This window comes from Boleophthalmus pectinirostris, unplaced genomic scaffold (genome assembly GCF_026225935.1).
Source record: "Boleophthalmus pectinirostris isolate CB_2022bp ecotype Guang Dong unplaced genomic scaffold, ASM2622593v1 HiC_scaffold_18, whole genome shotgun sequence".
In the NCBI taxonomy this organism is placed as follows: Eukaryota; Metazoa; Chordata; class Actinopteri; order Gobiiformes; family Gobiidae; genus Boleophthalmus; species Boleophthalmus pectinirostris.
In genome coordinates this window covers 6,042,408-6,066,390 of record NW_026571133.1, presented here as the reverse complement: position 1 = coordinate 6,066,390, position 23,983 = coordinate 6,042,408, and the positions used below count along the sequence as shown (strand labels likewise).

The 23,983-nt window shown below is 38.1% G+C and overlaps 1 protein-coding gene across 4 annotated transcripts in view; it reads left to right on the top strand.

Annotated features, from left to right (window-relative positions):
* Positions 1-1,478: 1,478 nt before the first annotated feature.
* The window catches only part of nrf1 (nuclear respiratory factor 1), a 38,381-nt gene continuing 15,876 nt past the window's right edge, over positions 1,479-23,983 (top strand). The window contains exons 1-10 of one of the 4 annotated variants that reach the window (XM_020927403.2): positions 1,479-1,580; positions 3,703-3,818; positions 5,182-5,326; positions 6,348-6,462; positions 6,560-6,686; positions 8,090-8,230; positions 20,909-21,067; positions 21,490-21,705; positions 22,757-22,855; positions 23,224-23,384. In XM_020927403.2, coding sequence (XP_020783062.1) covers positions 3,744-3,818; positions 5,182-5,326; positions 6,348-6,462; positions 6,560-6,686; positions 8,090-8,230; positions 20,909-21,067; positions 21,490-21,705; positions 22,757-22,855; positions 23,224-23,384 — 1,238 coding nt within the window. In that variant the 5' untranslated portion in view covers positions 1,479-1,580; positions 3,703-3,743. Of the gene's footprint in view, positions 1,581-3,702; positions 3,819-5,157; positions 5,327-6,347; positions 6,463-6,559; positions 6,687-8,089; positions 8,231-20,908; positions 21,068-21,489; positions 21,706-22,756; positions 22,856-23,223; positions 23,385-23,983 lie in introns of all 4 variants that reach the window. The other 3 variants (XM_055153731.1, XM_055153730.1, XM_055153729.1) reach the window with 3 other exon arrangements.

Genomic DNA, 23,983 nt, shown 5'->3' with positions numbered 1-23,983 from the left:
ACACGATACACAATATAAACACAATACAACTACTAAGAAACAATAAGATACTCAACAAGAAATGTACTTTTCACTTCACTGAAAAAATGTGTGCTTTTAGGAGTGATTTAAAAACAGGAACATAATGCTATACTGCGGAACATTTCAGGCAAAGCAATAACATCTCTGTGTATTTTTGTCCACCAAAAATAGCCTAACAGTGTGTCTTAAAATGATAAGAGCCAGATTCTGTTAAAACGTGCTAAAAAGTGCTTTCAAACTGTTGAGACAAAACTGTAATGTTCCCTCAGAGATGAGAAGAGTATAGGCCTAATATCCTCCTGAGATTCATTTGTGTCCTTTATAGTGGACATTGAGTTAACAAGTCTTATCTTTAAAGTGTTTTGAGATAGACTTTAAATAGGAGGGCTAGGTTCCTCTGCCTAAATATGGCTCGGGGATTATAGGGTACTATCATGTCCAGGAATAAAAAATAAACTCAACAGGAGAAGGAAAAAAGGAAAAGGAATTAACAGAGTCTAAAACCTTTTTGAGGCGACTCTAGAAGCTTGTCAGAGATGTTAATCATCAAAAAAGTTGTTTTTGTTAGGTTGTTAACTCCGCATGGATTTAACACCAAAATGTCCTCAGCGTCCATTACAGATGACATGTTTCAAAATTATAAATAAAATGAACAAAATCTAAATGCTAAGGTGTTCATTTACCTCCAAATAGTTAGAAAATCACATAGAAAGTAGAAAGTGTGTATATGCAATACACTTTTTTCTTTGGGTCCCAGGAGGATATACTTTAGCTAAAAGTACACCTAAGAGTATGGTAAAGTAACAGTACTTTAAAATAAGATTATTAACCAAACAGTGGTGACTTGAATACTGAATAGGCTAGTAAAAATAGATTATTTATGAAACAAGGTATAGAACAAAAATGCAAATGTTCAGTTAATTTAACATTGCCAGTGTCGATATAAAGCCACAAAAAGCTCCACTGCAGTTCTTATCACCACCATCACATGTTTCAAGGTTTGAATATTTTGCAGTGCTTTATTTTGTGCACAAGAGGACGCAATTTTGCAGGTTCTGTGTGCTGTTTACGCGCTGTGGGAAATACCACGATCGGGTTAATAAAAAGACCAAATAAACTCGTAAACTCACTTGTTTGCGGGTCGCGGACAAATATAATGTCAGTTTTGATCTAAGAGTAAGTAAGTATAGCCACTTTAAGATATTTTTGGTTCACTATTTCATTTATCTGTAGGTTAAAAAGAATGTAATAAGAACTTACTCGTTTTAACTTTAAATTTGCTTTATGCTAGAGTTATAATTTTGGATTTATTGATGTTTTGGTTCATCTAACATTACCCGTGTTGCATTTCTTTCACAACTGCACATTTTGACGTATCTCCGTACCATTTTGCGCACATGTCACTGCAGAGCCGGGTCCGTGAAGCCGTCTACGTGCAGCTCCGTGCAGCCTGCAGTGTTCAGAGCATCGCAGTGGGCGCTGTTGTAGTGTCTCCGTCCTCCATTTGTGCTGGATCATCTGTACACGGCGCAGGCCCGGAGTAGCGCAGCCGCTCTGAGGTTAGTGCCCTACCGCGCAATCTCCATATATTTCAGCCCTGGCGCAGCCGCATCATTGCACCCGGCAGCACTGGGGGAGCGAGAGGCTGTTTAGATGCAGTGTGGAGCAGATTTTCAGCGTGTATTATTGCGATTTAATGAACAATTTGCACATTAGGCGCGCATTGATGTCTCGCAATACGGCACGCAATGGATGAGACGCACGGGCCGAGGCCTGTTATGGCTGTTTTGTTTAACATTGCGCGGGTTTCGTGCTAGCTGCTCCCGTATTTTCAATGATCACAGCTCCATCGCGCGTTTTGTTGCGATTTCGTGCACGGCATGGCTCTCAGCATCGATTCGAGCCTTTATTTGGGCTGTTGTCATTTTAGATCGCGTTGGTTTGACCGCGAAATGGTTAGCGGGCTAGCGGGTTAGCTAAATGTAGGGCACTGTTAGCCTAGCACAGATGAAGCCACTAGCAGAGAGAGGACAGAGGATAAACTACATCCATAACCTGCACATTACAACTCTATAATGCTTCGTTTTAAACACAGAAATTCCAAATTATTAATAATGATAATATTTGCAGAAATCCAATCTTATGTTATGGAGTCAGTCTGCAAAGGGTGACCAGAATTTCAAAATAAAATAATAAAAAAACAAAAAACTGGGACATCCTCGGTTTTTTGCTGGTTAGTGTTAATAAAATTGGGGAATAAGTGCGTAATTAAACAAAAAATGTGTCAGTATAATCACATTTTCTTTGCTTTTTAGTCATTTTTAAGCAGCTTGTCTGTATTTTACCTAAACAGATGACAATGTATGCCTGTCTTTACTGTTGCCATGGATCAGATTGGTCAAAAATAGGGACATTTTTTTGTATAAATTGGGACAAATTAATAGTTTTGGGTAAATCTGACGGGACAGGGGATACCGGGATCAAAATTGGGACTGTTATGGATAAAAAAAAGGGACGTCTTGTCATCCCAAGTCTGCACCGTTCAGTTCTTGTTCAGAGGGGAGGAGGTGGAGCACTGATCTGATCTCATGCATGGACAAATCTGATACAGTTTAGTTTACAGCAGCGTAACCTATTTGCTTTAGACGTTTTTCTCATGTTTAGGTCAAATAACGTCATTTATGTTCGCATAATGCATCAGAAATAACCCTTTATGAACCTCATTAGCCTCATTGTCCCTCACATCTTCTGCACCAACTATCACCCTCCAATAATAACACAATATAAGCGGTTGTTTAATAATAAGCGTACATAAGTTGAACTGTGAAGTCACGTAAGCACAAATTTAACATCTGATTATGACAATGTCCATTATGCAAATAGTTAGAAAGATATAATGAAAAAATTGCATATATAAAAAAGAATATATATTAAAGATTATACATTTTTAACTGTTAATACTGATCAGCCAATAATTATTATTCTCATTCCTTTAACCTAGAATAATGTTGTGGTTTGATTCTGCATATAATTTCTTCATATAATTAAATTAATATATAAAGGTATATTTTGTTTTTCTTTTTTTTCTTTCTTTCTTATTTTTATTTTATGCATATTATGAACTACAGAACTGTCGCTGTCAGTCAATCAATCAATAAAACTTTATTTATAGAGCGCTTTTTGTACAAAAAATGCAACATAAAGCGCTGTTCACACTCGGAAATTATAGTTTTATAATATAAATAATATAATGTAATATAGTGATAAATAATTAGAATTTCCTTTGTTATCAATAAACAAATAGAAATAAATATAATCTATTATATATGTATTTTTTAACTAACTTTGAACTGAATATTCTCAATCATGTTTTTGATTTATTAATGACCAATATCACCCTATAATTATTAGTCATATTCATTTAACCTCTAATAATTTGTAGGGATTTAAAAGAATAAGTGTTGTTTTTTGTTTTTTTCTGTTTTTGTTTTTTTGTTTGTTTTTTTTATTTGTTTGTTTGTTTATTGCATTTTTATGCATATTATGAGCTGACATGTTGTTGCTGTCCACACTGGGAAATTATATTTTTTTATATAAATATGATATAATATTTCAACATCAAATATTCATGTTTCCGCAGTGTTTGATTGACTCTTGATTTGTTCTTCATTTCCTCCCCAGTCTTCATTTGCTTTGAGCTGTGATCGACCTGCTTTGCTGTTATGGAGGAGCACACAGTTCACCAGACGGAGCACATGACCACCATCGAGGCCAGCGCGGTCAGCCAGGTCCAGCAGGTGTGGATAAGCAGATTTTTCCATTTAAACCATTCACACAGTGCTTTCCTTTGATATTGGCACGCCTGATAAAACCTATGGTGATGTAGGTTGCTGTATGTTGTATAACAGTTTCCCAAGATGCAACTTTTTTTTTAACTTTTGGAATAATCCTGCTTCCATTTTACTTAGAATTCAAAGTTTGGGGAGAAATATGAAATTTGCTGTGACGGATTTATTTGTTCCTGGGAAACAACAACAAAAAAAGTATACTGTATTTCCTTGAATATGCATTTTAAAGGTGCAGTAGGTATTTTTTTCCTATGGGGAGTCTTATGAGCAGTTGCTTGTCTGGGTGGAGAAATTTTTGATTTGCCTGTAATGTTCCACAAAGTTAGTCAGGCTGGCGCCACCTAGTGCCTCCACTCAATTTCATTTTTCTCCAGCAACTAGGTCAGGAATAGACTAGACAGTTTGCAAAAACCCTGGAAGCTGTAGACCGCGCACCGGCCAATCAGTGAAGAGCTGTGAAGCCATGACTGAGTCCCTTTTGTGGTACAGCACAACAGTAAACAAAGCGGTCGAGATGGATGTAGATGAAGACAGACATTCTGTGTTGGCAACGATTCCTGAGACGGAGGATTTAAAGCCAGAACAAAGAGAATGTTTGGTGAATTTTATCAATGGGAAAGACGTTATTGCCCTTCTTCCTACGGGATTTGGCGCATCACATAGGTCACGACCAAATGGCAGCGATTGGTTAAATCAGGCTACCACAACAACCACAACATGGCATTAAACAAATCTATTTTGCATTATTTCAGTTATGGTTGTTTTAACTGCTCAAAAATCTCTTGGAAAAACATGTATTCTTAATGTGAGTGAGGCTACCTCTCCGTCTCCATTGACAGATTTTTTACTTTTAACTTGGCCTGGAAATATTACCTGCTTGTGTCCATGGAGATAGACACGGAATGTTTTTGGTAGACTGTCTGATCTATCTCCATGGAGACAATCTTATAATTTGTTATAATGAATGTAGATTTGATTAGTCTTAAAGATACACAGTGTAACTTCTAATCAGATAAATGCCATAGTAAGAAACATTCCTGGCAAACATCAGCCTTCATAAGCCCTCTACCAGAAAAGTTACATAATGCACCTTTAAAGAACGCCGATATATACTGCAGAAATTAAAATGTTTTCATTTCTAACCCGAGCATAGATTTATGATATTTTTTGTACTCAAGAAAACACATTTTGTTTTAGTTTTTTTTGCTCATCATATAGTCAAGCGTGCCAGTATAAGCGGAGAGCACTGTATTTTTTCCATTCATCTATGTGTTTCTAAATTTTGAAGTCATTATTTCCTGAGTTTGTCCAGGTGCACGTGGCCACATACACAGAGGCGTCCATGCTGAGTGCAGACGAGGACTCCACGTCGTCCCCCGATGACGACCCGTACGACGACACAGACATCCTCAACTCGGCGGGGACTGATGAGGTCACCGCACATTTGGCTGCCGCAGGTACAGATTTGTTTGTATTGGTTGTATTATCATTTTAGTTTAAGTTTATTTACACTACTTAAGCCAGGTTTTGTGTTTGTGTGTATTATGTAGACATTACTTAGCCAGGCTGGTGCCACCTACTGACTCCGCTCAATTTCATTTCACTCCAGCGATTAGGTCAGGAATCGGAATACACTTGACGGTTTGCAAAAACCCTGGAAGTGCGAGTTCAGGCACCAGCCAATCAGCAAAGAGCCATACATTCTGTGTTGGCAACGATTCCTGAGATTGAGGATTTAAAGCTGGAACAAAGAGAATGTTTGGTGAATTTTATCAAGGGGAAAGACGTTATTGCCCTTCTTCCTAAGGGATTTGGGAAAAGCTTAAATAGCAGCAATTGGTTAAATTTTTAAAAAAGTACCTGCCTACCATCGAGCGAACAAATACTAATGCTGCGAGGTCAGACGGTTTCACTTCGTGGAAACTGGCTGATGAACCAGGCTGTACATTACTATGCCTATAAAATAATCATTTGATCACAGTTAAAGAGCTGGCCAATGTATATTTGGAAAGGAGTAAAAGGGATGAGTGCTGCATGTGTCCATAGAAATGTATAAGATTTTCAGAAACATATATTCAATTGGAGAATGGAAACACAGCTGTTTTCCCGTTGCATATATCTGAAAAATATTGTCATAGTTTTGAAAGAATGCAAATTGATGACCGTTAAAGAAAATGTGTGCAGTTTCCTGCTTGTATGACAGTCTGTTGTGCTTCACCCTAATAACTTCACCACAACTACCTCTATTTGTCCTCAAGTGAGAAAATCTGACTGTAATACTTTAGGCTGACCAGCAGATGGCACAATTTCACTATTTATATTAGCTCCTCCAGTTGGATTTCTTTGCTGTTGAAGTTTGATTTGATTATAACTTAATTTATAAAGCGCTTTTCATGCATGTAGCCCAAACTGAAATCAGAAATGTGTTTTGCTATCTTCAAAGTTTTTATAATTTTGAATATATTTTTTGTCTTTTAGGACCTGTTGGCATGGCGGCCGCAGCAGCTGTAGCTACAGGAAAGAAAAGGAAAAGACCACATATTTTTGAATCAAATCCGTCAATTCGCAAGAGGCAACAAACTCGGCTATTAAGGTAAGAACATATAAGAGATAATACTACATCGTTTTGGGATTTCAGTAACATTTCATATTATTTTTAACTGTAATTTTACTGTTTGTGTGTTGTTCAGGAAACTCCGAGCCACACTAGACGAGTACACTACCAGAGTGGGTCAGCAGGCCATAGTTCTGTGTATCTCTCCCTCCAAACCAAACCCAGTGTTCAAGGTTTTTGGGGCTGCTCCTCTCGAGAATGTGGTCAGTTATTCTTCCTAGAAATGTCTTCTGTTATATAAATTTGGATCAACAGAAAATGTTTTAATCACTAATTACAGGAGACAAGCCACTGCAGACGCTCCTCCAGAAAAATCTGAATATAATACTAATCAATAATTAAACTACTGTATTTTTTGGACTATAATTCACTCTGGAGTATAAGTCTCACCAGCAAAAAAATGCATAATGAAGAAGAAAAAACATATACAAGTCGCACTTTTTGAGAGAAATTTATTTTATAAAATCAGAGACCAGGAACCAACATTTCATCTTTAAAGGCAAATTATAGTAATAACAACAGAATAGGGAACAACAGACTGAATAGGCGTCTGGTATGTTAACGTAACATATGAACAGTTCTTCAGATAACTAGAGCATAAACAACAGAACATAAGTTTAGCAAACTCTCGATTTCACTCCAAATCACTAAATCCATTGAATTCTTCATCCTCGGTGTCACTTCTGAACAACTCCCATAGAACTATAGTAAATTATTGTCAATCCATGGCAACGCCTCGACCTCCAGAGGTAGCTGTCACGTAGCTGTCGCCAAACTCAGCATCAGTTCCAGTTAGAATTATTTTGGCCTTTCTGAATCCCGACAGGATGGTTTCGGTGTCACTGAAGTCCAGGCTGTGTCCATCCATCCAGTAACTTCCAGGAAAGTTGCATGGTGCATCCTCCTGGTTACCGTGAAGCTGTGTTCTCCATCCCCACTTTCCGCCAGTCCCTCACAAGTTTCTCACTCACTCCAAACTTTCTTTCTACTGCTCAATTACCGTTTTCGGCTGCATATTTCACTACTTGCAGCAGGACAGAGGGTTTTTCTGCAGGAGAAATGCGCAGTAAAGTGAAGTGACAGTGGTACAGGAGGAACAGGAGCAGCAGATACTGACACACAAGACTAGAACCTCTCACGGTTGTCAGTGTGAAAATTTTAATATATAAGTCGTACCAGAATATAAGTCGCTGGACCACCCAAACCATGTAAAAAAAAGTGCGACTTATAGTTTGAAAAATACGGTAGTATTGAAATTAGATACTCATTTGAACAGACATTCATACTATAAAGTTACATTTACAGGACAGAAATGAACCTTTCCTGAATGATCTTGAGCTGTATCAGAGAAAGTATAAGAGCACATAGACTATGGAACCTACCTGAACTACTGAGGGATTACACAGATATAAGACAACTTGGGAATATAAAAGAAAATACTATGATTTAATGTTGAAAATGGCATTCTGTAAAAAGAAAGAGTCTATTCCTTGGTATTGAAATCGAGTTTGAAATTTTAGTATCGTGACAACACTGCCTCCTATACAACTGATTTTTTGATTACTTGTCTTGTCCATGTCACTAGTTTCTTTTTCTCTTTTTCCAGGTGAGAAAATACAAAGGCATGATGCTGGAGGACCTGGAGAACGCCCTGGCCGAGCACGCTCCGTCGGGGGGAGAGCTGGCGTCAGACCTGCCCCCCCTCACCATCGACGGCATCCCTGTGTCTGTGGACAAGATGACTCAGGTAAACACAAGCTACGTCATTCACCCGGCATCGAGTTTGTCCTTGTAAATCCAACTGCGTCCACCAGGGGGAGCTAGTTAGTAACACTTTGAACAATAGACTTTTATCCATTGCAGTGGTGAGCATAATGTAATAAGATAATACAGTTTTTGATAATGAACTAAAGGTGCACTGTGTAACTTTTTGGTTAGGGGTCCGTCACCTGCTTGTTTCTATGGAGATGTCATGATATGTTCCACGTTATGGCATTAAACAGCTCTACCTTTACATTTATTCAATTACAGGTGGTTTTATAGCTCAAAAATGCCTTGAAAAACAGGCATTCTGACTTTGAGCAGGGTCGCCTCTCCACAGATCTGATCTATAACTTGGTCTGGTTTGGTCTCCATGAAGACAGAAATGTTTAATGCCATACTATGAAACATTCCAACATCTCCAACATAATAGTTACACAATGCACCTTAAGGAAAACTGGTTCAAACTTGTAGCTTTAACGCTGTCGTGGTTTCCTTAAAAAGATGCTTAAAATAGCGACTTGCTTGTTTCCATGGTGACGTTCTTGCTGAATGCTTTGCCTGGAAAATTCCACTGTGTAGCATTTGTGTTATCTATAATGCATTTCCTATCATTGCTCAGAAATGCTTTCTTACTGTAAGCAGGGTCACCTCTGCACAGAAATCATCTTTAACTTGGAGTCCATAGAGTGGAATTTTCCAGGCAAAGCAAGAAAATATCCATGGAGACGAGAAGGTAGTGGAAATATAATTTAAAAAAACACAGAAACATGTAGTGTTTACCATTTGTGTTGGAATTTAGGGACATGTTTTAACACTGTTTTTTGATAGACTGAAAAAGGGCTGCTCAAGTGTTTTACCCATAATTGAAATCACAATTATTTTAAACATTTACTTGCTTTAAAAATGAACAGACCTAATATATTTTATCAGTAAAGTTTTGTTATTTTTTTGTTTAAAGGGCCCATATTACAGTAGTTTCTGATCTATGGTATAATGGTTCCTAATCACAAACAGATCTGGAGTGTTTTGTTTCATTCACACACATTTAACACACAAACCCTGCAGATTCAGACTAAGTTCTTCGTGTATCATGTCCTGTGGTAAAACAGGAAGAGCTCCACTGTGTTTTTAAACTCCACACACCTTCACTGTGATCATTTTGATAATTTCAGCCTTGCCAATCTTTACTTTACTCAAATGGAGCTGTTGACTTAAAAACTGCCATTTCATGATTAGTGCTGGGTATCACTAAGAAGTTGCTGATACAATACATACCTCGATAAAAAGGCCACGATACGATACATATCTCGATACAGTACACTTTCGATTCAATACGATATATTTCAAATTGATTCGATACGGTTCCATAAAGAATAAAGGCTAAATCGTGGCTGTGATAATAAATGTCCTTGTTAAACCACTTCTTGTGCAAAGTTAATATGAAAAACGCCCATTTTAATCCTCAAAAAAGTGAAAATATCAAATGTGTAGCACAAACGAGTTTCCTTCCACTAAACAGGCAACAAAACTGTAACTGTAACAAAATAATGCAGTAAAATATACCTAAAAATACTCTTGGTGATATATCAATACAGCAGCCCACAATATCGATACTGTATCATCACATTAAGTGAATTAAACGATACGATATTTTGATATTTTTGCACACCCCTATTCATGACATCACAAGGTGGAACAGAGCATTTTGCACTTTGGATGTCTAGATGTTGATAGACTAATAATAAAGTGCAACTCAAACGTGTGAATGAAACAAAACACAAATCCAAGTCTGTTTTGATAACATTTTAAGCATTGTAACATGGATTAAAACTCTCAAGAATCAGTTTTGTGTAGTATAAGACCTTTAAACATCTATGCAGATTAGAAAAGTGACTGTGCTTCAGGGTTTGAGTGGCAGAACAAGAGCAGTAACTGAAATCCATTTAAAGGTGCATTGTGTAACTTTTCTGGTGGAGGGTCCGTCAAATGCTTTTCTCTTTGGAGATGCTGTTGCTTTGTCTGGAACGTTCAATGTTTCTATCTTCATGGAGACTAAACCAGACCATGTTACAGGTCAGATCTGTGGCTAGGCAACACCGCTCAGAGTCAGAATGCCTATTTTTCTAGGTATTTTTAAGATAGAAAATAGAGCTGCTCGATTATGGAAAAAATCATTCTCTCGATTATTTTTGGTAAATACTGAAATCATGATTATTAAAACGATAATTTTTTTAGTTACACAATGCATTTATTCAGTGTTTTCTCTCTCAGAAAAACACTTTTTATTGATAATTTATGCAAAACTTTCAAACTGAAAATAAATATAGGCTACAAAAATTTACTTTAGAGCAGTTTTGCGAGTTATAAAACATAAAATGAATTTAAAAATACACTTTGAATATGAAATAAGGCATAGAAAAACATAAATGTATCCAAAATAAACTATATATCCAGCTGTTTTACAATCTCTATGTTTAAAAAAAATGAAATAAATATAGTTAAATATATATAAATATATGCCAAAATAAACTTGTTAACTGTTAAGCTTAAATCGTTTCAACTTGATTATATGAATTTGGAGAGACACACAAATCGAAACCGTGATCAAAATTCGATTAATTGCACAGTCTTACTATAAAACTACCTGTACTTTAACAAATGCAAGGTAGAGCTGTTTAATGCCATACTGTGGAACATTCCAGGCAGAGCAATGAAACAAGCATCTACCGAAAAGTTACACAGTGCACCTTTTACATTTAATTAACCGCACACCCCTTATATAATTATTTTCCCTGGACTAATGCTGATCAGCTGGATGTATGTTCCTTGTGAAGCATTAATTATTCGATAAAAGCTTGTGCGTGCTGTGTCGGCCGCTTGTGTTTGGATTTTTCATGGCAACCGCTGCTCCTCTGGTCTCGTCCGGACCCGGGGGACCGGAGCTTGTTTACTCAACCCCACTGTACCGCTGACGCACTCACCCCATCATCGCAGAGCACATGCTAGTATGGATGTGGTCTACTGAGAGATCTGAGCAGGTCCGCAGCCAATTAGAGCCCTGGGAGAGTCCTGGGAGGGCAGGTGGAAGATGGCACTTGTTTTTCAGCGCGTTGAATTCGATTATTGCGAGGAGATTGCCGTCTTGCACTGGTGAGCGCTGGTGTCTATCCTGAGATGGTGCATTGAAAACAACTACTCGTTAAGTTGCTATTTGGCAACTTGTGAATTGTGTTGTCCATAAGCGTCGGTTGTTATTCCAAAATATGTTCAACAAAAGGAACTGGGGAATGCTTTATTAGAGAATGAATGGTGGATTAAAAGGATAACTTAAGTCTTAAAGGTCCTATATTACGCACAACTGACTCTTGTTGAGCTTGTTGTGTGTTTTATTTCATTCACACATGTTTGAGTACCGTATTTTCCGGGCTATTAGACGCGCTCTTAAGCCTCTAACCCCATCAAAAAAATGACCACGCGCCCCGCAATCCAGAGCGCCCCATACACGAATCCACTCAGGTGTCCCAGCACGACTTCAGTGAACTACAAAGCAGCACCACCCGCAGCGCACGCAAACACACACGGAGCAGACAGCGACCGCGCAGCGAAAAACACCCACAGACACACTCATCACTCCACACCGGCAAGGAACGGAACGGAGGAACGAACTGAAAAAGCGAGTGCAATGTGCCACTCTGAGTCACAACTGAACAACTGAGTCACTGCAAACACGCCGACAATCCAGCGGTCCCAGACAGCACCCTCCCTACACGCCACAACTGAACAAAGCCCAGAGTCACCGTGAACGCCACAAACAAACAAAACCACTGACCCATCCAACTGTTGTGTTTCATTTAAAGTCCAGTGCAGTTTAGTTGAAAAAAAAAGTTCATTAAAAGACCATTTAATGACAGAGCACCTTATAATCCAGAGTGCCTAATAGCCTAGAAAATACAGTATCTTTAGTTCAGTAGAGATTGGCAATTGGAAATTCAGTAGAGATTGGCTCAAATTATCCAAATGAACCTAGTGAAGGTGTATGGAGTTAAAAAAAAAAAAAACAGTGAAGCATTCCTTGTATTGCTACATGACATCACAAGGTAGAACAGAACACAACAAGCTCACAAGAGTCAGTTGCGCGTAATATGGGACCTTTAAGACTTAAGTTATCCTTTTAATCCACCATCCATTCTCTTATAAAGCCGTCCCCAGTTCTCATTGTTGAACATCTTTTGGAAGAACAGTTGACGCTGATGGGCAAGTTTTCAGTTTGCGAAAAGAGCTCAGCCTAAATATGCATTGTTTGTGTGTTAAACATGTGTGAATTAAGCAAAATACTCTTCTAAGTATTTTTTTTACTACCATAATTCCCTCCACAAACAACAAACATCAGCTTTAATCTGTATAAAAACTGCTAACCCTTTAGTTTAGATCTGTACAAATACGTTCTGAAATGTGATTCTTTTATTAGTTTGTCAGTTCATATTTCAGTCCATTTTTGTTTTGCTTTTAAAATCTTAACTTTGAACCATAGACTGCATAAAGAAACTTGGACCAAGGGATGTCACATCACCCTTAGCATGCGGCTCCAGTCAAATGAAGCTCAGCGAATCTGGAGCCAAGTTCCTTATAAAAATGTTAAATTTTTTTATTAACGGAGGGAATTGCGAAATAAAACACCAGGATCTTGTAGAGCAGGTTAAAAGGCCGAGGCTCACAGCAGAAGTTACAGAGAGAGGGGTGACCATTTTCCAATGTAAAGTCAATTAGAGCTGATGGAGCCAGAAGAGGGGATTCACTGAAATGAAAATTTTGTGGCTGAAACCGAATAAAAATTAAACGCTTGGCCAAAAAAAAAAAAAAGAAAGTTGTTAAGTTTTTAAATTTTTTTTTAAAGTATTGCATAAATATCTTAGAATACATTTTAAAAGAAAGTAAATGTGTATTTAATATTCTTTAAATAAAAAATAATAATACATATTCCAGTAGCCTTTTCAGTAAGTATACCAGTAAGTTTTTCATTCATATTAGGCTAGACCTTAAACAAAAAAACAAAAAACTTAAGTGCATTAAAGTGGATAAACCCGCAACAAATTAATTATTGTCTTTTTGGCACAAGTCTGCTTAACCACAGTAGATAGGCTAAAAGTGTAACCAGAAGACTCAAGTAAATGCCAATAAGTGTGTGCTTGTTATCTCATACACTCCACCAAAAGCCAAATGTGGCTTTTTTTTTTTTTCTTCAATATTCGTCCGAATATATCAGGTTACCAAATATTTGGTGCATCCCTAGCCAGGAGCACCCCCATGCTCACTTCTTTTTAGAAACATGGCTGCTAGCGGGTTAGTTATGTCTTTTTATATATAAACCTGTGATATTCTTTCAATTTGTTGACGACAAAATTAAAAAACTCATGTCGGTAATGGAGGGAATGAAATATGCAGCACTTTTTGGGCAATAAATACAAACAGTGATAACTAGCGGTTCTCACTTACATATCCTTAACAAACTGGTTTGAATATTTGCTTCATATAGTTTTCTACCATATGGTACAAGATTAGGTTGAAAAACCTCTTACTTTTTTGAGTAATGAGATTTTTTATTAAGAAAGGTCATGGTAACGGAGGGAAAAGTAACGAGGGAAAATTGTACAAACAAGTAGAAGGTGCATGATTTTGTATAATTTGTCAGCTTTTTTCTTCCAAATACTTTAATATTACTTCAAAATGAAAGGAAACTATTTCTATAAAATATGTCAGTCCTTCCAAGCTAATTTTTATCATTTTAAATTATATTTATTTGAAAAATCATGTACCTTCATCAACAGTTCAAAGATGGAATAACACAAGATATGATGAAATACATCATTTATTTACATGATTTGCAGGTCTTTGAAATTTGGGAAATAATTTTTGTTCCATGTTTCATACATGGTCTGTTTAAAACGTATGTAACTTTAGAACCAAAAATGGTACAGAAAAAAGGTAAACAGTTTCATAAACTAGAGTACATATGTATCTGTTCAATACATTTTTATATCAGATGCATTAACTTTAATTTTTGGCCTTGCTGTTTACTTCTGCTTGACTGGGCCCATATACAGTCTCTGCTTTGAACAGAGTCTTACTTTTTAAAACCGCACATCACAATTGGATACTTTTACCAACTCGCTCAGCCGGCCCTTTTTGAGACTTTTACACTGGTAGCATCTGCAGCAGGTGATGTTGGGGGGTCTGTCCTGAGCTCTTAATTACCAGAGCCTCATCAGGGACAGCTCGGCCCCGCCCTCCTGGCCCCGCCCCCCTCCTGGACCCTGATTGGACGGTGCTTGAGGATTAGTGTTTGGGGTTAGAGTGGTGGGAGTAAAGGCAACATGCCACTTAACTCACTCACTGGTGTAATTAGGCCATCTGTCTACGCACATATGCATCCACATACATGTACCTCGCACACGTACCACGCACATGAACCCCACACACACAAACACACACAGACTGGATTTAGCTCAGCGTTTCTCTTAAATTGGATTTTGTGGCTTTAAAAACGGTAGTACTCCAGTTTTCACCTCTACAGGCTGTTTCTAAGGACAAGTTTGTTAGGTTATAGGTTAACATTTATAGCTTTGTTTTGATTGAATTCCAACCAGAACTTAAAAAGTTTTTTAAATTTATTTTAAAAGTGCACCAAACATACTACATATCTGTCCTTTAGCCCTTCTTGTTGATGATAGAAATATATAATTAAGCAGAATTAAAGGCTTGGTACCTGTGTTTTACAGTCTTAAAAATATGTAACAGGTGTTTTTTTAGACTGCTCTGAATTAAACTGTAAAGATTTTAGTATTTTATGTGTTTGTGTATATTGAGGATGTTTTAAAGAGCCTGAAATATCTTAATTAGGGGTAGGACTTGATTAAAAAAACAGGCTTTGTTATTTATTAATCTCAATTAGTCGCATAACAAAATCTTGCCCCAAAAGCAGTGTTTGTTTTATGTAAATACATTTTAGATGACTGATTTTTTTTTACTGAAGTCAGTCACTTGTTCAAGTTTGGGCTGCTGACACCTTTTGTTTGTACTTGGACCAGAACTGCTCCCCCAACAGCTCCAGGAGTTTCTGTTCTCGCTGTCATGTGTTTTGCATTTAAATGGTCTCGTGGGGTTGAGGTGCTTCTGTGATATGCAAACTCTTTTCTGCACAGTTTGCAATAAACAACGCCTTTGTCAATACTTCCATTGCATGATTTTTTAAATAGAAATTTACCATCCACCAGACTAAGAGTGCTTTCATGCTCCATTGTTGTAGTCTGTTGTAACTGTGTGCATCAGTATAATTGTCGTACCACGACCTGGTGCACTGACAAATGTTCTGCATTGTTTGTCATGCATTATGTTCATTCTAATTAATTAATCATAATTAACACGTTAATGTCTAACCCTTAATCTTCAAATCTACAAAAACATGTTTGTTGAAGTTCTAACTACAGGGTTAACAATTTTGCAGATATTTAGGCTATGTTTACACATAGTCGGGTATGTTGAGAAACTAAGATTAACCTCCCTTCATTTTCCAAAATAACATCATGCACACAGCATTGTTTTCAAAAAAGTTTCATTTACATCAACCAGCATGAATACGTCATCGAGCACCAAACCTCTGGGCGGCTCCTGGATTAGATTCAAACCCGTAGCATTTATTTCATTACAGTTGTAAGTTTTACTCAAAAATACCTTGAAAACTTGCATTACTGAGCGGGCTCGCCTCTCCACAGATCTGTAAGAAAGATTTGTTTTCAGAGGTGAATTTGCAGTTTGTATGTAAAAGATGGGTACAAACAAAGGGAAATGTCTCAGTTTTTAAAAATACCCGTGTACGTGTAAACCTGAGTGGCCTGAGTTGTACGTTCTTAGTTATAATCGCCTTGATCATCACAAATTCATTACATCCATTTACATTTCAGTTTGATCTATTCCTTATTTTTTATGAGTTTCAGTTTCCTCTTAAACACAACTTTTTTTTTAAAAAGTTTGTTCCCCTTTCTGAAGTTACAATATTTTAAATGGTTAATCACTATGGCAACAGCCTTAATTTTTCCTCATTCTGAACCCATGGATTGCTGCTTTTTGGTTGGTTTTTGGTCACCTGCTTGTTTCTGTGGATATGTCACTGCTCTGCTTGAATCTGTGTATCATTCGTTCATTCGTTTTTCAATATAAAACCAAAAATAAGAAAACGAAAAAACAACTGTTTTCTTCATTATTTGTCTTTAAAGCCAAAATGAAAAAACAGATAATGATTTGTTTTTTTCAGTTTTCGATTTTGTGTTTAAATGAACAATGGAAAAAACGGATAACGGCCCGTTTACGTGACTTCCGTGACTGCGATGCACTGCTTTGCACTGCATACGGACTGAACCAGGACTGATCCAGGTCTGGGACCAGAGCGGGACCAGGGCGGACTCCAAGCTTTGACTCCGAGCCTCCGCAGGGTCAGACCCTCAGCTTCAAGCTCTGGCCCTGCCTTGGGCTCTGAGCCTCCGGTCTGGTCCCGGTCTCAGTCCTGATCTCAGTCACGGTCTGGTCTCAGTCTCAGTCCCAGTCTGGTTCCGGTCTGGTCCCGGACCTGGATCAGTCCTGGTTCAGTCCGTATGCATCAGAAGTCCAACATTGCAGTCACGGAAGTCACGTAAACGGGAAACAGCCGTTATCCGTTTTTTCCATTCTTCATTTAAACACAAAATTGAAAACTGAAAAAGCTATTTTTTTCATTTTGGTTTTGGAGGCAAATAATGAAGAATTTTTTTTTTCTTTTTCTTATTTTTGGTTTTATAATGAAAAACGAATGAACGAATGATACACGGATTTGCTTGGAATGTTCCACAGTGTGACATTAAACAGCTCTATCTAACATTTATTAAATTACAGATGGTTTTATAGCTCAAAATAACTACAAAAGATGGAAAGACATTGTTATTGCTTTGTCTGGAATGTTTCACGGTATGGCATTACACTTTTCTAAGTATGGAGAGTATATGTTGTGCTTTCTCAAATTTCAAAATGTTCAAAATAAAGTAACTCAAATGGTTAATCACTATGGCAACGGCTCTAATTCCGCCTCATTCTGAACCCACGGATGGCCGCTGTCTTGCACTCCTGCTTTGGTGCACTCGCTGATCTGTGTGGAGACGGCCGGTGACGCTCTGAATCGGGGTTGGTGGAGGAAGGGAGGATTTATTTCTCCTGGAACCAAATTTAGCTCCTGATGTCAAGGCAGGCAGACGCTGCACTGGCTCATTGTGCCATATAATCCCCCGGCGAAGCTTGCATATTACAGGACACTGAGGACACGGCTAAACCCCACCCAGCCCCGGCCCACTGCAGAGGAAATGCATGAATATCACTCTTCGGTTTTGTATTAGACTCGGTGGTTTGAGAACGTTCAGTTGATAATCGTTTGTTGAGCGAAGTTGTTTAACCGACATAATCTAGTGCAGTGGTTATATTTTAAAGAGGCTCTATTGCCGTACATAAAATGAAAAAAAAAATAAAAAATCTTGTGAGTTTTAAGTTATGTTATAATTTGAGCTGACTGTCATTAAGAAGTTGCCGATACGATACATTGGAATTCGTGTATCGTTCGTTCATTTGTTTTTCAAAATAAAAACCAAAAATAAGAAAACGATAAAACAACTATTTTCTTCGTTATTTGTCTATAAAACCAAAATGAAAAAATGGATAACGATACCGGGACTGAGACTGGGACTGAGACCGGGACCGAGACCGAGACTGGGTTCAGATCGAGACTGAGACCGGGACCAAGACCGGGACCAAGACCGGGACCAAGACCGGGACCAAGACCGGGACCAGACCGGACTCAGACTGGGACCAGACCGGGACTGAGACTGAGACCAGGACTGAGACCGGGACTGAGACTCGGACTGAAACTGGGAGCAAACCGGGACTGAGACCAGCACTGAAACCGGGACCGGACCAAGCCCACACCATGAATAAACTAGAACTTAGACCTGGTTTAGTCCTGGTTCAGTTCTGGTTTAGACCTGTTTTTGACCTGTTTTAGTCTTGAATTAGTTTTGGTTTAGTTCTGGTTTAGTTCTGGTTCAGTCCATATGTGGCGCAAAAGTCCAGCATCGCAGTTTACGTCACGTAAACTGGAAATGTCTGTTACCCGTTTTTTCCATTACTCATTTAAATAAAAAATTGAAAATTGAAAAAAACTAATCATTATCCGTTTTTTTTTTTTTTGTTTTTTTCATTTTGGTTTTGGAGACAAATAATGAAGAAAATAGTAGTTTTTTAAAAATTTTCTTATTTTTTGGTTTTATTTTGAAAAATGAATGAACGAATGATACACGAGTTTTTTGGCCACCATACGATGTTTTTCGATACAGTGCACTTTTGATTCAATACAATTCAGTACAATATATTTCAAATTGATTCGATGTGGTTCAGGTTTACTGGGATTAATCCTCCTTGTATAGATTAACCTTGAGCGAGTGAATGACAAGTTAATTCAACCAATCACAATTTGTTAGCTTTTAAGGCAATATAAAGCTTCATTACATTCTGTGGACGCCTTTCTTGGACATATTTTCAAGACTGGACTGACTTGATTTGAGTTACTGTTGACTTCGGCTCGTGCAGAGAAGGGTGGGGCATGGGAGGGTTTTGTTTTTGTTTTGTTAAATGTTAAAATTAAGAAATAAAATAATAATAATAAAAGAAATTCATTACCATTACTCATTACCTAGTGAAATTGTTTTGTCACGTCTTTTCTACAGACCAGTCACAACAGGCTAAATCACTTTGAGGTCATAGAGTGAATATGGAAAAAACAGTACACAAAACTTAAATTAAAGTTTGGTTTAATAAAGCCAGTCAGATTGTATAGGTAATAGTTTGGACTGTGTGAATGAATAAAGGACTGGACTCTGACTGGACTCCTCGTCGTTGTCTGGAGTCTGGGCTTTGACAGCTGCTGCAGGAGGATGAATTAAAGCTCGTGTTGTGTCTGTGTCACTTCAGACCGGAGCCAGTGCTATAGATTGGTCTGAAAATAAACATTAGCGCGCTCTTATTTTGAAACATAAGCATAAACGGTATGCTCTTATTTTGGAAACGCCTGATTCTATTTGCAGCGTAAGACTATTTCTGCAAGTCTGATCAATGCACAGCTCCTGCTCAAGGACGAAAACCGTGTGTGTCTGGCAGGATGCACTAAAAACTATGTTTAATTAATTCATGCTTTAATGTTTGATTGGAAAGATTGACCAGTCGACTTTTAAAAATAACACTTGACTATTTTATATAAATTGCAGACTATAGCGCAGGTCATTTACAACATTGTTTCTCAAAGACTGGGTCACAAGAGATTTTTTTTTGGGTCGCCTTTTCACAAGTTGCATGTAGGTCTGTGATATACTGTACATATACATACATCTCCAGATCCCACACTCCTCACTTCTTCTTCTGTGTGAAACACTGATTACTGTTTTTCCTTGTTTAAAACTTGAGTACCGTATTTTTCAGACTATAAGGCGCTCTTAAAATCCCTTAATTTTGTGAAAAATCGACAGTGCGCCTTATAATCCAATGCACCATATGTATTAATTCTGGTTGTGCTTATTGATCTCGGACCAATTTACACATATATTCCACTGAGTCATGTTCTTTAGTCCCACAGAAGCTGAATGCATCAGCGCACAAAGAGCAAGCTGTTTTGTTTTTTTTTGTTTTGTTTTTTTTAATTGCTTATAGTTTATGCAAATTAGCCATGTATTTTTAAGTTTCGTTTGTGTAAAATGTAAAAAAAAAATGTGCGCAAAGCTACATTAAACACATTATTACTCAATCTATATTTGAGTTGTCCTCGTAGGAAATGAAAAAGTCTCAAGTATCGTCCGTTTGTTTTGCTTAATGCGTCTTATAATCCAGTGCACTTCATGTATGAAAATAAATGAGAGAATTATTCATATTGCACCTTATAGTCCAAAAAATACGGTAATAGAGAGACACAATCAGTCAGTCAACAATAAAATATCCTCATTAATGTTCAATAATGGTCACAGATTTATTTTGTGATTCATGAATAATGTCTATTGACTTGGGTCAACTTGTAACTTTTACAATTTATAATGAAAATGTATCAAAACCTTAATTTGGCATTGTACAATTTTAGCTGGTTAAATTTTTACTTTAAATTTTAATAGAAAAAAAAAAACACATTGGTTGAGCGGTGCTGTCATTGTGCCCTTGGACACTTAACCCACCTCACCCCCAGTGTCTGTGTACTCTTGTGTATGAACGTGTGTGTGAATGTGTGAGTGGTTCCTTGTTGTAAAGCGCTTGGATGCCTTGAAAGTGGAAAAGCTCTGTATAAAATTGTGACCCTTTAATGTTTATTTGATCACTTCCAACTTCATTAGAAATAATCGTTTGACTAGTTCTAAAATATTAACTCCTTTTATTTACTAGTGAGTGTCAACACATTGATTAGACTAAATCTGAATCAAAAGTGTTCTGAATTTGAAGATTTACTTACAATTTTCAAATTAGAAAGGGTTTAATAATGATTCATGTGGTAGAGAATTTGTCTGATTATTTTGAAATCAGCTAATATCCTAAATTTTTTGTGTTTCCTCTTCAGGCCCAGTTACGAGCGTTTATCCCAGAGATGCTGAAGTACTCGACGGGCAGAGGGAAGCCGGGCTGGGGGAAGGAGAGCTGTAAGCCGGTGTGGTGGCCCGAGGACATCCCCTGGGCCAACGTCCGCAGTGACGTGAGAACAGAGGAGCAGAAGCAGAGGGTGAGAAGAGAGACAGAGAAACTTCTTTTTTCATTACAGTAATAAAGGATTCAATGGAACTCAACCATGACTGCCCACCTAAATGTCCCGGAAGGATGTTTTCCATAGTTTTCCCTCAGACATTCCAACTATGTGAACTAATGACAAAAATAACTATAATTTCCAGTTTTAAATGTGTGTTTTTTGGGGGAAGAGGACTGAAAACTGCCATTTTACGGACATTAATTACATACTTAGGTTCAATTACATACTTGCCCTATGTAAAATATTTAAACTATATTCCAACTTTTATATGATTGAGATTTTTTATAATACATTTTAATCTATAATAGAAATAAAAGCTTGACTAGACCAAAATAATCCTAGTCCCAGTCCCAGTCTAAATGCCCTGACTAACCCTCCGCCTCTTGTTTCTCCTGAAGGTGTCGTGGACGCAGGCTCTCCGCACAATCGTTAAAAACTGTTACAAGCAGCACGGGCGCGAGGACCTGCTCTACGCTTTTGAAGATCAACAAGTGACCACTGCCACAGCAACACACGCTCACCTGACCGCCGCCCAGAGCATAGCACACCTGGTGCCCTCCCAGACGGTGGTCCAGACCATCAACAACCCCGACGGGACTGTGTCGCTCATACAGGTATTGAACAGTCAGTAAAAGTAAAAGGCAAAGAAAAAGAAAAAGAATAGTAGTACTGTATTTTTTGGAATATAAGTCACACCAGCCAAAAATGTGTAATGAAAAAGAAAAAATATATATGTAAGCGGACTACAAGTTGCACTTTTTGGGGGAAATGTATTTTATAAAATCTGAGACCAGGATCCGCCATTTCATTTTGAAAGTCAAGTTCTAGTAATAAGAATAGAACGGAGAACAACAGACTGTTAAAGCCACATATGAACAGTTCTTCAGATAAACTATAGCATAAACAACAGAACAGAACAAGTTTAACAAACTCTCCATCTCACTCCAAATCACTAAATCCATTTAATTCTTCATCCTCAGTGTCACTTCTGAGCAACTTTGCAACCTCTGGAGGTAAATCATAGATCCATTAGGTAAACAGAGTGCTACTTCCTCTTCTGTGTCGCTGTCGTCAGACTCAGCATCAGTTCCAGTCAGAATTATTCCGGCCTTTCTGAATCCTGACAGGATGGTTTCTGTTGTCACTGAAGTCCAGGCTTTCTCGATCCATTCAGTGACTTCCAAGAAAGTTTCATGGTGCACCCTCCCGGTTACCGTGAAGCTGTGTTCTCCATCCCGAATTTCCGCCAGTCCCTCCCTTTCTACTGCTCAATTATCGTTTTCAGCTGAATATTTCACTACTTGCAGCAGGACAGTGGCTCTTTCTGCAGGAGACATGCGCAGTAGAGTGAAGTGACAGTGGTACAGGAGGAACAGGAGCAGCAGATACTGACACACAAGCATATAGCCTCTCGTGGCTGACAGTGTGAAAGTTTTAATATACAAGTTGCACCAGAGTATCACAGTAAGTCACAGGAAACACCCAAACCATGAAAAAAAGTGTGACTTGTAGTTCCAAAAAATACGATATATGATCAGATTCATTTCATGCATTTACACATTTTAAACCCATCCAACAGTATTAACAATTTTTGGTCATATATTCAGCTATTTCTTTGCTTTAAATACAGTATGTTGTATCACATGTATCTGTTCTTTTCCTCAGGTTGGCACAGGTCACACAGTGGCGACTCTGGCAGACGCCTCAGAGCTTCCTGGAGTCACAGTGGCACAAGTCAATTACTCCACTGTCACCGATGGAGAGGTAACACTCCTCTGTACTGTTTGGAGAAATGGATCATTTAAAATGACCTTTATTCACCTTTTATATATATCAAAACATGTTAATACCACAGTCAAAGAAATTATGTATGTTTTTATGTGTCACTTGCAAAAACCTTAGCCTCAGAGAACAGGATGAAAGTGTTTGCTTCTGTGGAGGAAATGTTTGTTTTTTGCCCTCATAGCTGATAAGATAAATGAAGATGAGAAAGGGACAGACTCACAATCTTATCTCCATAAATGTAATTCAGTTTTCAACTTTTTTATGATCTTTGTGCAATTTATTTATTTACTTAGTTGGTTTTAAATCTGAGAAAGTGCGGGTATTTGATCTGAGTGTGTGTGTTTGAGGTGGAGCAGAACTGGGCGACTCTTCAGGGCGGAGAGATGACCATCCAAACGACTCAGGCCTCAGAGGCGACGCAGGCCGTGGCGTCTTTGGCCGAAGCCGCTGCTGTGGCAGCCGGACAGGAGATCCAACCCGGAGCTACGGTTACCATGGCGCTCAACAGGTCAGGCCATATCACGAAGAAGTTAAACGAGAGAAATCACATTATAATAGTTTCCTCTCATTATAGGCGAGTTTCAACTGACGAAATATTAAATATTTTGGTCGGAGGCAAGAAACACGATAGCGGTCAAACACAGTGTGTAACCTCGCGTATTTATCCCCGATAAATTCCTGCTGCATTATCGGATGCACAAATAGAAACAGGAAGAAGGAAAATGTCTTTTTCGTATTCTGAGTGAAAAGAACCGCTAACGGTGAATTAAATGGCTTTCAAACATTCGCAGAGCAAACGTAGAAGATCCTAGCAAACTGTGGACTCCAACAAGTTCAACAACACATCGAGACTCTTGGAGGTTTTCATCTTTTCTGCTGTGAATGGCCCAGGAGTTTCCACCAAGTCATTGTGGATATCGCCCAAGTGAATATTTGTCCAGGTAGTTGGCGATTCTGACCAGAAATTTGGTTTGGTCCACCTTTTGTCGGGGTTGAAAAGGGTGATTTGGCTCCATCGATGTTTATGACCAATTTCTGGTCAAATGGTCTTGGGTCCTCTGCCGTTAGAGTGGATAAATAACCGGGATCAATACCCTTTACGTGCTT